At 41.3% G+C, this 13,488-nt stretch overlaps 1 protein-coding gene across 4 annotated transcripts; it reads left to right on the forward strand.

Annotated features, from left to right (window-relative positions):
- Positions 1-359: 359 nt before the first annotated feature.
- On the forward strand, positions 360-13,488 carry cry3b (cryptochrome circadian regulator 3b). 4 transcript variants are annotated; one of them, XM_067415166.1, is made up of 15 exons: positions 360-519; positions 1,819-1,988; positions 4,798-4,906; positions 5,626-5,768; positions 6,557-6,741; positions 6,833-6,930; positions 7,228-7,368; positions 7,743-8,054; positions 9,158-9,309; positions 11,465-11,667; positions 12,577-12,690; positions 12,773-12,844; positions 12,930-12,989; positions 13,071-13,189; positions 13,277-13,488. In XM_067415166.1, the coding sequence occupies exons 2-15, from the start codon at positions 1,831-1,833 to the stop codon at positions 13,313-13,315; spliced, it is 1,905 nt and encodes a 634-aa protein (XP_067271267.1). In that variant the 5' UTR covers positions 360-519; positions 1,819-1,830; the 3' UTR covers positions 13,316-13,488. The 4 variants fall into 4 exon arrangements, with proteins under 4 accessions (XP_067271267.1, XP_067271265.1, XP_067271264.1 ...); XM_067415164.1 differs by having other exon boundaries at positions 1,826-1,988; positions 13,274-13,488; XM_067415163.1 differs by having other exon boundaries at positions 361-519; positions 13,274-13,488.

The following is a 13,488-nucleotide window of genomic DNA, read 5'->3' on the forward strand; positions in this document are numbered from 1 at the left end:
AGTTACTCGCAAAGCTCTTTACATCCACGCCGCATAAACGTGAGAGGGATTCTTTGACGTCACTCTGATGCGGACCAATGAGCGGCCTCCTTATGTGGGACACGAGCTGCGTGACCTATCGAGGCAGCGCACAGGGAGCATAGATGTGTGACTATAGATGGAGACATCGGTTTAAATGCTCGATAATATAAAATGAATATCCTATTGTCGTTTTATCAGGTTTTTAAATGATTGACACTCAATATGAATATTAAGAGGATCCCAGGTGCTCATCTATCGTTATAATCATTATACATTAAGCTGTAGATTAGGTCTAGAATATGCGTGTCTAGAGCCGGTCGAGTTGGCGCATGCGCAGTGCGCGGAAACGTTATGAAACTGTGCTATTTTGCCCCGGTTCTGTAAAGCTTGGTCTGAGCAGTTTTGCAGTGATTCTGCTGACATATATTTATTAATTCTGATATGATCTAATCTCTGGGACTCAAATAAAACAACTTTTCCTCATTTGTACGGGCTCAGGTGAGTTTTGCTCTTACAATCTGATGTTATTTCATGTATAAACTCGGGTTACATAAAGACCGAAATCATGACCCATTTATTAAAACACACACAGTTGTATTTAAACATAACTTTGTGTTTATTAATGACCCTTTTGTGATATTTTACGACGTAAGTGACCCAATTTTCGGTAAAACTTATGTCTGCTTTTTATCTGAACATTAAAATATTATTGTATCTGCTCAAGCCACAAACTCTTTATGTTTATTTTGTTGCGTAAACGTATAAAGGTGAAATATGATTGCATTTGTATTACTTTATATTATATAAAAGCATACTAATATATCAAATAGTAAAAAATAACGTATGCTACTTTATATAAACAGTTATATATCATAGTTATTGTTATTTGTAGTAGCATAATTATTAATAATAATTAAAGTAAAACTGCTAAAGTATTTAATAATGGTATTATTAATATTGATACAATAAAACAGCATTTAAGTATTATTATTATCATCATCAACACATTTATTTAATAATACTTGAAGACTTTTTATTATTTAATGTGTTAATAATAATAATATTTATTTAAATGTGAATAATCCAATATAATAGTAAATCTAAAGTGTAATAATCTATAAAGTAGTGTAATAAACAGCGACCCCTGCTGACGTTACGCTTGCGTCATCCGCCTTTAATGTCGAGGCCACGCCCCCGTCTGTCTTCTCAAGCGGGGATTGGCTGATGTGTTTCAGCGCAGATGAGTTATACTTATACTTTACTAAATAATATAAAATAAAAAATATCATATATTATGATATTTGATATAATATGATATAAAATAGTTTAAATAAAATATATTATGATAAAAAATAATATATTATAATATATGATAAAATAATATCTTATAACATAAAGTAATATGGCAATATAATACAAAATAAAATAATATATTATAATAAATAATATATGATAAATGCTATAATATTAATATAAAATAATATCATATAATATGAAATCAAATTAAATGATATATATAATATATAAAATTAAATAATATGATATATGCTATAAAATACAATAATATATTAGAATATAATACGATATAAAATTCAATGTAATACAAAATAATAACACAATATATCAAACAAAATTATATATATATTTTTTATTTTATTTATTTATTGAATAATATAATATAACATGAAATAATATGATATAAAATATAGTATGTGTCAAATGTAAATATAAAAAGTATTTCTTGTCGTGTGGTGGCGTCAGTTTTCCATCCCTTACACAAAGCGGTTGATGTTGCAGAGGTCAGAGGTCATGTCCATCAACTCCATCCACTGGTTCCGCAAGGGCCTGCGTCTCCATGACAACCCGGCCCTGCTGGAGGCCCTTAAAGGGGCCCAAACGCTGCGCTGCGTCTACTTCCTGGACCCCTGGTTCGCCGGAGCCTCCAACCTGGGCGTCAACCGGTGGAGGTGAGACACGCACACACACACACACACACACACACACACACACACACACACCAGCATCTAAACCCAGTTGTGTTAGTTGTGACCGGTAATGACCTGTCAGTGTTTAATCTCAGGGCTCAGCGGCTCCCTCTGCTGGTCAGACTCTCACGGGTCTATCTGACCCAATAATACATCAGAGGCGTCAAAATCATCCACTGCACACACACTCCACACACACTGCACACACACTGCAGTAAATGCTCTTCTTACTCAGTATTTGTGTCTTGTTTCGAGTCCAAACATCCAAAAATTCTTAAAACAAGAAGCATTTACTAGACAAGCAAAACGACAGAAGATATTTTTTCTTGTTTTCTGGGGAAAAAATAACTTAAAATGAAGAGTTTTTGCTTAAAATAAGATAAATATAGTAAAATAATCTTGTTTTCTGTTTGAATTAAGAATTTTCTCACCCCATTGGCAGATTATTTATCTTATTTTAAGCAAAAACTCTCTTCATTTTGAGTTATTTTTCCCAAAACAAGACAATTACTTTTGCTTGTCTAGTAAATGTTTCTTAATGTAAGAATTTTTTGATATTTTGACTCGAAACAAGACAAAAATACTGAGTAAGAAGAGCGTTTTCTGCAGTGTGTGTGGAGTTGTCGGCTCTTCTGGCTCGTTTGGATGATGGTGGTTTATTATGGTGTGTTTGCGTCAGGAACCAGACTCTGGTTTCCACAGCAACGACCTACTTTCCTCAAGCCAATTGCTGCTCCGTCACGAGCCAGACGGATATTTTGGGAACGTGTCTCACTGCATTCTTATGTCTAAACCGGCACGGAAGTGACTTCAGCTGCAGTTCATCAACTGGCCACAAGAGGGAGTCAGAGCTGTGCCTCTCTCGTGTTAAACGCCCAACTTTACTACACTTTTGGCTCATTTTCCACGTCCCCTAGAGGTAAACAGTTGAGTTTTAGGGTTTTTGAATCCATTCAGCCGATCTCTGTATCTGGCGGTAGCACTTTTAGCATAGCTTAGCATACATCATTGAGTCGGATTAGACCGTTAGCATCGCGCTCAAAAATGACCAAAGACTTATAGATAATATTTTTTTATTTAAAACGTGACTCTTCTGTAGTTACATCGTGACCGATGGAAAATTAATAGTTTTTTAGACCGATTATAGCTAGGAACTATTCTCTCATTCCTGCGTAATAATCAGGGAACTTTACCGCCGTGCCGTGAGTGAAGCGGCGCAGCGATATTACGCAGAAAATAGTTCCTAGCTATATCAGTCACACAAAAAAATCACAACTTTTATTTTCCGTTGGTCTTAGTACGCGATGTAACTACAGACGAGTCACGGTTTAAATAGGAAAATATTGAAAGTCTTTTTTGAGCGCGATGCTAACGGTCTAATCTGATTCAATGATGTATGCTAAGCTATGCTAAAAGTGCTACCGCCTGATACACTGCAAAAATGCTCTTGTTTTGGGAAAAATAACTCAAAATGAAGAGAGTTTTTGATTAAAATAAGATAAATATAAATAAGATAAATAATCTTGTTTTGATGATGATGATGATGATGATGATGATGATGCGCTCAATTTATATAGCGCTTTTCAAGGCACTTGTATATAATATATTGTATATACAATATATTTGTACATACATTGAGCTTTGTATATACAAATAATCTTGTTTTCTGTTTGAATTAAGATTATTTTTCTCACCCCATTGGCAGATTATTTATCTTATTTTAAGCAAAAACTCTCTTCATTTTGAGTTATTTTTCCCAAAACAAGGCAATTACTTTTGCTTGTCTAGTAAATGTTTCTTAATGTAAGAATGTTTTGATATTTTGACTCGAAACAAGACAAAAATACTAAGAAAAAAGACAATTTTTTGCAGTGTGAAGTGTGAGTCCGATATTTTCGCATGTGTTTTTTCGTATATTCGTGACCCCAAAAAATGTGTCACGCACTGAGTCCGATGCGTATTAATGAATGCGCTACGGGGAAAAAAACAAGACAAAGTGACGCATGCGACTTACGGACTCAGTGTGCAAAGGCCTTAAGAGATCAGATGAAGGGATTAAAAAACGGTAAAACTCAACTGTGTAACTGTCTAGCCCCTTTCACACTGCACGTCGGAGCCGCAATATTCCCGGAGCATTGCCGGGTCGCCTTCTGTGTGAAAGCAACCATGTCCCGGGATTGGCACTGGAGCGCAGTCATGCTGGGACAGGAAGGGGCCGTCCACAAACTGATCCCACAAAGTCAGGAGCGTGAGATTGTCCAAAATGTCTTGGTGAAGCATTAAGAGTTCCTTTCACTGGAACTAAGGGGCCAACCCCTGAAAAACAACCCCACCCCATAATCCTCCCTCCACTAAACTTCACACTTGGCTCAATGCAGTCAGGCGAGTCCCGTTCTCCTGGCGACGGCCAAACCCAGACTCGTCCATGGGATTGTCCGACTGAAGCGTGATTGGTCGCTCAGAGAACACGTCTCACTGCTCTAGAGTCCAGTGGCGGCTGCTTTACTCCACTGCATCCCACGCTTTGCATTGCTCTTGGTGATGTAAGGCTTGGATGAGCTGCTCGGCCATGGAAACCCATTCCATGAAGCTCTCTCCGCTGTTCTTGAGCTCATCTGAAGGCCACAGAAGTCTGGAGGTCTGGAGCTGTTGACTCTGCAGAAAGTTGGAGACTTCTGCGCACTGTGACCCTCAGCATGCGCTGACCCCGCCTGAGTTGCTATGGTTCTCAATTGCTTCCACCAACAGAGATATCTCGATATAACGATGTGTTGTCCTGTGTGTCTGTCAGGTTTCTGCTGCAGTGTTTGGAGGATCTGGACTCTAGTCTTCGCAAACTCAACTCTCGCCTGTTCGTCATCCGCGGCCAACCGGCCAACATCTTCCCTCGGCTCTTCAAGGTAAAAGTGTAATTTTATATGTTCATTAAATGTGAAAACTGGGTTTGATGGAAATAGCAGGTTTGACAAAAAGGTTTGAGTATATGTTCAAAGTACCGCCAGTCACCGCTATTGACTGACCACAGTAATAACACAAGTGTTTCTCATGATCTGTGTGTGTGTGTCAGTGTTTCTCATGATCTGTGTGTGTTTGTGTCAGTGTTTCTCATGATCTGTGTGTGTGTTTGTGTCAGTGTTTCTCATGATCTGTGTGTGTGTTTGTGTCAGTGTTTCTCATGATCTGTGTGTGTGTTTGTGTCAGTGTTTCTCATGATCTGTGTGTGTGTGTGTCAGTGTTTCTCATGATCTGTGTGTGTTTGTGTCAGTGTTTCTCATGATCTGTGTGTGTGTGTGTCAGTGTTTCTCATGATCTGTGTGTGTGTGTCAGTGTTTCTCATGATCTGTGTGTGTGTGTGTCAGTGTTTCTCATGATCTGTGTGTGTTTGTGTCAGTGTTTCTCATGATCTGTGTGTGTTTGTGTCAGTGTTTCTCATGATCTGTGTGTGTGTTTGTGTCAGTGTTTCTCATGATCTGTGTGTGTTTGTGTCAGTGTTTCTCATGATCTGTGTGTGTGTGTCAGTGTTTCTCATGATCTGTGTGTGTGTGTGTGTGTCAGTGTTTCTCATGATCTGTGTGTGTGTCAGTGTTTCTCATGATCTGTGTGTGTGTGTTTGTGTCAGGAGTGGAAGGTTTCGCGGCTGACCTTCGAGTGCGATTCGGAGCCGTTTGGGAAGGAGCGAGACGCTGCTATAAAGAAGCTGGCGTGTGAGGCGGGCGTGGAGGTCATCGTGAAAGTCTCACACACACTCTACGACCTCGACCGGTGACCTTTTCAACTGTTTATACTGTTTGTTTAAACACTGCAAAAAATGCTGTTCTTCCTCAGTCATTTTGTCTTGTTTCCAGTCTAAATATCTAACAACCCCTGAAAAACAACCCCACCCCATAATCCCCCCTCCAATAAACTTCACACTTGGCACAATGCAGTCAGGCGAGTCCCGTTCTCCTGGCGACGGCCAAACCCAGACTTTCAAATATAATCTTGTTTCCGTCCCAAACAGAAATACGATTATTTTTCTCACCCCATTGGCAGATCATTTTGCCTGTTTTAAAGTCCAGGTGAACCGGAAGTAGCGAGTGAGTTTAGTGCTCTGACGTATTTCCAAGTGAAACAAAACATTGAATAGAGGGCAGGGTTTTATATCAGCGCATTTTAAACCGCAATCCGTCAAACGGACATCATCTGAGAGGGAACGCCGTTTCCAGCCCAGAGGTAACTTTTTAGATTTTGATTAAAGATTATCTCAACAAACCTTTTTTTTTCTGTGTATTAACTTGCACGGATTAATTGTTCACCCTAAGACCTTTAATATGTGCTAACAAAGTAACTGGGGTCAATTTTGATTTCATGAGGACTTAATTTTAATTTAGATATTTTTCCCCAGAAAAAAATCTTATGTTATTTTACTGATCTAGTCAATACATCTTGATTTAAGAATATTTAGATATTTCCACTAGAAACAAGAAAAAAATACTAAATAAGCATTTTTTGCAGTGAAAGAGCTGATTGAGTGGGTCTGAATGGCGTTCTGACATCTGATTGGTCCTCAGGATTATCGAGCTGAATGGCGGTCAGCCTCCGCTCACGTATAAACGCTTCCAGACGCTGGTGAGCTCGATGGAGCCGCCCGAGCCGCCACTGGACCCGCCAACACTGGAGCTGATGGGGACGTGTGTGACGCCCGTTAGAGACAACCACAGAGAGGAGTATGGAGTCCCCCTGCTGGAGGAGCTGGGTAACACACTCACACACACACACACACACACACACACACACAGATCCAGTGTGGTCAGAGCGGTGGATGATGTGTGTGTGTTTGTGCTCAGGGTTCGACACCGAGGGTTTGGCTCCTGCCGTTTGGCCCGGAGGAGAGTCAGAGGCACTGAGGCGGATGGACCGACACCTCGGACCGGACTCGACCGCGGTATGATCACACACACACACACACACACACACTGCCCCTAAACCTACCCATCACAGGAAACATTCTGCATTTTTACTTTCTCATAAAAACTCCTCCTGTGTGATTTATAAGCCTTTTGTAAAGTGGGGACATGGGGTAATGTCCTCATATTTCACCCTCTCCTGTAATACCTGTGTCATACCCATGGCATTATACACATTTGAGTCCTCATATGTCACAGATACACACACACACACACTCACGTCTCTCTCTCTCTCTCTCTCTCTCTCTCTCTCTCTCTCTCTCTCTCTCTCTCAGGCGTGGCAGGAGAACTTCGAGCGCCCCAAGATGAGCTCCAGTCCTCTGCTGGCGAGTCCGCTGGGCCTGAGCCCGTATCTGCGCTTCGGCTGCCTGTCCTGCCGCCTCTTCTACTGCAAACTCACACAGCTCTACAAGAAGGTGCTCATTACATCTCAGTTAACTATATATTACCTGCCTTAAAGGGTTAGTTCACCCAGAAATGAAATGTCTGTCATTAACTCCTCTCCCTAATGTCGCTCCACACCCGTAAGACCTCCGTTCATCTTCACACACAGTTTAAGATATTTTATATTTAGTCCGAGAGCGTATGCAAGTGTATGCACACTATACTGTCCATGTCCAGAAAGGGAATAAAAACATCATCACAGTAGTCCATATGAGACATCAGTGGGTTAATTAGAGTCTCTTGAAGCATCCAAAATACATTTGTTTGAACTAACCCTTTAAATTGATATTAATATATGATTTATATCTGATTTAAATACTGAGATGCTGTCTTTGTGTTTGCGCAGGTGAAGAATAACGGAAGCCCGTCCATCTCTCTGTATGATAAGATCCTGTGGAGGGAGTTCTTCTACACCGCCGCCACTAATAACTCTCGCTTCGACCGCATGGAGGGCAACCCGATCTGCATCCGCATCCCTTGGGACCGGAACGCGGAGGCGCTGGCCAAATGGGCCGAGGCCCGGACCGGCTTCCCCTGGATCGACGCCATCATGACCCAGCTGCGGGAGGAAGGCTGGATCCATCACCTGGCTCGGCACGCCGTGGCCTGCTTCCTGACCCGCGGAGACCTGTGGATCAGCTGGGAGGAGGGCATGAAGGTACGCGGAGCATCAATAACAAACATGCTCTTATTATAGTTGTATAAATGCACATTATGCCATCATGGTTTAAGCCAGTCAGTGACGCTCCATCGGACACACTAGCAGACGACTAACTTAAACTCATTTAAATACTTGTAGAAAAGTTACAAAGCTGCTGTCACTTTAAGGCCGAATGCACGGATCCAATACACTGATACACATCTGATATTCTCACACTGTTCACCTTCACTGAAGACAGAATCAACTCGGCTCGTTTACTCGAGTCCTGTACTGAAGTCCACTGTTTGAGTCTCTGTGCTTTACTGGAGTATTATTTTTTCTGTAATCTTCTGACTTTAACTTCACTCCATCTGAAAGACAAATATCGTCCTCTTTACTCCACTACATTTCTATCAAGGTCCTCGAAGTGGAAAGTCGTTTCTGTCGCAGCTTTGAAAGTCAGTGATGATTTTTTTCTTCTTTAAAAGGTGTTTGGGTTTTTGCAGAAAGCCTTTCAGGAATCACTCTTGTAGAGTCTCGTGAAGTTCAATGATTTCACAGCATTTATTAAACACTGATTTATAGTTTAGAGCAAAATGGAAGAAGACGGATGTCCAAATGCTCATTTAGTGGAGGATTCACATAAACAAAGTTGATTCTGTCTTCAGTGAAGGTGAACAGTGTGAGAATATCAGATGTGTATCAGTGTATTGGATCCGTGCATTCGGCCTTAAAGTGACAGCAGCTTTGTAACTTTTCTACAAGTATTTAAATGAGTTTAAGTTAGTCGTCTGCTAGTGTGTCAGATGGAGCGTCACTGACTGGCTTAAACCATGATGGCATAATGTGCATTTATACAACTATAATACAATAATGCGGCGACATAAAGAAGGACATTTACTTTTGATACTGAAGTACTTCTGAAAACAAATACTTCTGTACTTTTACTTCAGTAAAAATCTGTTTTTACAACTTTCACTTGTAACGGAGTAATATTTGACCAGCAGTACTTTTACTCTTACTCAAGTAATGAAGTTGTGTATTTGTCCTCCTCTGTGTGTGTTTGTGTGTGTGTGTGTGTGTGTGTGACGGGCGCTGTGCTAACGCTGTGGTGTTCGCAGGTGTTCGAGGAGCTGCTCCTGGACGCAGACTGGAGTGTGAATGCGGGCAGCTGGCTCTGCCACTCCTGCAGCTCCTTCTTTCAACAGTTCTTCCACTGCTACTGTCCTGTGGGATTCGGCCGCAGGATCGACCCCAACGGAGACTTCATAAGGTGGGTCTCCACACTGCACCGCACCACACCAGGACTGAGCAGCATTCGCCAAATCAGAATCCAGTGTGAATGGAGGGCATGCAGTTGGGATTTGAATTCAGATTCACACTCAAAGGAGCTGATTCAGTTCAGATTCACACCTAAAGGAGCTGATTCAGTTCAGATTCACACTCAAAGGAGCTGATTCAGTTCAGATTCACACCTAAAGGAGCTGATTCAGTTCAGATTCACACTCAAAGGAGCTGATTCAGTTCAGATTCACACTCAAAGGAGCTAATTTAGCTCAGATTCACACTTAAAGGAGCTGATTCAGTTCAAATTCACACCTAAAGGAGCTGATTCAGCTCAGATTCACTCTCAAAGGAGATGATTCAGCTCAGATTCACACTTAAAGGAGCTTATTCAGTTCAAATTCACACCTAAAGGAGCTGATTCAGTTCAGATTCACACTTAAAGGAGCTGATTCAGTTCAGATTCACACTTAAAGGAGCTGAATCAGCTCAATTCACTCTCAAAGGAGCTGATTCAGTTCAGATTCACACCTAAAGGAGCTGATTCATTTCAAATTCACACCTAAAGGAGCTGATTCAGCTCAATTCACTTTCAAAGGAGCTGATTCAGCTCAGATTTCCACTCAAATGAGCTGAATCAGTTCAGATTCACACCCAAAGAAGCTGATTCGGTTCAGAGTCACACCCAAAGGAGCTGATTCAGTTCAGATTCACACTCAAAGGAGCTAATTTAGCTCAGATTCACACTTAAAGGAGCTGATTCAGTTCAAATTCACACCTAAAGGAGCTGATTCAGCTCAGATTCACACTTAAAGGAGCTGATTCAGTTCAGATTCACACCTAAAGGAGCTGACTCAGTTCAGATTTACACCTAAAGGAGCTGATTCAGTTCAGATTCACACTGAAAGGAGCTGATTCAGTTCAGATTCACTCTCAAATGAGCTGATTCAGTTCAGATTCACACTCAAAGGAGCTGATTCAGCTCAGATTCACTCTCAAAGGAGCTGATTCACCTCATATTCACTCTCAAAGGAGCTGATTCAGTTCAGATTCACTCTCAAAGAGCTGATTCAATTCAGATTCACACTCAAAGGAGCTGACTCAGTTCAGATTCACACTCAAAGGAGCTGATTCAGTTCCGATTCAAACTCAAAGGAGCTAAATCAGTTCAGATTTCGATTCAGTGAGCCGATTCAGTTCAGATTCAGACTCAAATTAGTAGCTTCAGTTCATATTCAGACTCAAAGAAGCTGATTCAGATCAGAATTCCACTCAAATGAGCTGAATTAGTTCAGATTCACACCCAAAGAAGCTGATTCGGTTCAGAGTCACACCCAAAGGAGCTGATTCAGTTCAGATTCACACTCAAAGGAGCTTATTTAGTTCAGATTCCCACTCGAAGGAGCTGACTCGGTTCAAATTCCTACTCTAAAGAGCTGACTCAGTTTAGATTCACACCCAAAGGAGCTGATTCAGTTCAGATTCCCACTCGAAGGAGCTGACTTGTTTCAAATTCCTACTCAAAAGAGCTGATTCAGTTCAGATTCACACCCAAAGGAGGTAATTCAGATCAGATTTAGATTCAAAGGAGCTGACTCAGTTCAGATTCAGACTCAAAGGAACTGAATCAGTTCAAACTCATACCCCAAAGCAGCTAATTCAGCTCAGATTCACACTCAAAGGAGCTGATTCAGCTCAGATTCAGACTCAAAAGAGCTGATTCAGTTCAGAGTCACACTCAAAGGAGCTGATTCAGCTCAGATTCAGACTCAAAAGAGCTGATTCAGTTCAGAGTCACACTCAAAGGAGCTGATTCAGCTCAGATTCAGACTCAAAAGAGCTGATTCAGCTCAGATTCAGACTCAAAAGAGCTGATTCAGCTCAGATTCAGACTCAAAAGAGCTGATTCAGCTCAGATTCACACTCAAAGGAGCTGATTCAGCTCAGATTCAGACTCAAAGGAGCTGACTCAGTTCAGAGTCACACTCAAAGGAGCTGACTCAGTTCAGTTTCAAACCTAAAGGAGTTGAATCAGTTCGGATCTGAATTCTGATCAATCGCTTGCCGTTTGTATGTTTGTTTGTTCACCTCTGGCTTTGTGGAGGTTGTGATGCTGCGGGTTTAATCTCTCCCTTTGATTCCAGACGTTACTTACCTGTCCTACGAGATTTTCCAGCCAAGTTCATCTACGACCCCTGGAATGCTCCGGAAGACGTGCAGATCGCCGCCAAATGCGTGATCGGCGTGGACTATCCCAAACCGATGGTGAACCACGCGGAGGCCAGCCGGCTGAACATCGAGAGGATGAGGCAGATCTACCAGCAGCTGTCCAGATACCGCGGACTCAGTAAGAGCGCGATCTACCTAAACTAGGCCTGTCTCTAAAACACATTTTGCTGGACGATAAATTGGCCAAGAAAAGATTGCGATAAACGATAATATTGTCGTTTTGAGACCATTTTCATCTAAAATAATGATAATGACATAATGCAGGTACACTTTTTACAAGATCAAAAAACTTTTATTTCGAAAGACTATTTAACACTGAAAACTGAAACATTTTAAATATCCACAATAAATTAACAAAACCATAAAAGCAACGGATTCTCTGTTTACAAAAATGCACTTGAATAAATACCAAAAACAATAAATAAAATGGATGAAAACTGCAGCGGGTGATTGTGTTTTAGGAGCAGATTAGGGGCGGCGGTTCACTAAACCCTCGGTTTTCGGTTCTTGTTGATTTTTTTTTTTAAATTGTCAACACTCCAGAAATGTACGATATATAACTTAATTATCTACAATTTAGGATACGGTATTAAAACAATTGTTATATCATGTAATCATGCACAAACGGAGCTTGAGCATCTCTGAGGAAAGCTCGGAGAGATCCAGAGAGAGAGAAGACATCGATGACATGCTTTTCATTTGTTAAAAAAGGAGATTGTGTATCGCTATCTCTACAGGAACCCGTGTGCCTTTAGCACACAAAGATTGAACTGAAGAATTAACTTGCGTTTATCAAACGGCCAACTTTAGTGTAGCTTTAAGCCTGTGTGTGGAGTATAAACTCCTCCCCAAACTGATGAGAGTCAGCAGGAGAGACGAGGAAAACAAACAAGCATGCAAATGCAAATTATCGCGCTCATTTTTTTTAATCGCGCGATTAATTGATTTATTGACTATCGCGACAGGCCTAATCTCAACGTTTACAGACATCTCCATTTTCTCCTTCTCATTTTAATTCATCCCGCAGGTCTTCTCGCCGCCGTTCCATCCAATCACGCGGAGGATGCGAGTGTAAATGAAGCCCGAGGGGCAACAGCGCCCCCTGAGCGCCGGAGGACACAGAGCAACCTGACGTCTCACCGTAAGCGTTTAAAACAAAACATTGCCATTAAATACACGCATTTGAAGGAAAATCAGTAAGCTGTAATCCTCTTTGTGTCCAGCAGGGGTCATAAGAGAGCAGTCCGGACCAACCGGAGCGAAACACCGTGCCACAAAATACCGACACTACCTCAGTGAGTCCACTAACAAATCCTTTGGCTTATTTGACGAGCTTTTATGAAGGTTTGCTGAAAAAAAATGTGTGCTTGTCTGCTGCAGGCCACCGTACGTCACCCTACACGAACCACGGCCACGAGTTTGCCGTCCCACAACAACCAGGTAAAAAAAAAAATTACGTGGAAATGTCACCTTATGGAATTTCAATGGTTTGCGGACAAAATTTACGATTAATTCCTTTAGGTCGTCTGAGTTGGCCGGTCGGGGGCGCGTCTGGAAGGAGGGAAAGAGAGGCGGAGCACAACGGTTGCCATGGTGACAACAGCCCCTCCCCCTCTTCAGCGCAACGCCAAGATAACGAGGTTCGTAAGAGGTCAAAACTAACGTTTTGTTAATTTTGCATTGTAGAAACCGTATTTAACGATATAAATTATTGTTTGTTTCAGAAGAGGCGGGAAGACACAGGGGGCGTGGCCTTCTCATCCTAAGCCCCGCCCACTGATGGATTCGCAAAAATGGATTGTAAATTTTACAAACTCTAAGTAATTGAAAGCGATTAAGCGGCTGATTGTGGCGTAGACGTAAATTTAACGTTTGAAAAACGACTAAATTATAATGTTTATTTATTATCCCAAAGTAGTGGTTTTAAAAATCAGATGTA

Source organism: Pseudorasbora parva, chromosome 14 (assembly GCF_024679245.1).
Source record: "Pseudorasbora parva isolate DD20220531a chromosome 14, ASM2467924v1, whole genome shotgun sequence".
Classification (NCBI taxonomy): Eukaryota; Metazoa; Chordata; class Actinopteri; order Cypriniformes; family Gobionidae; genus Pseudorasbora; species Pseudorasbora parva.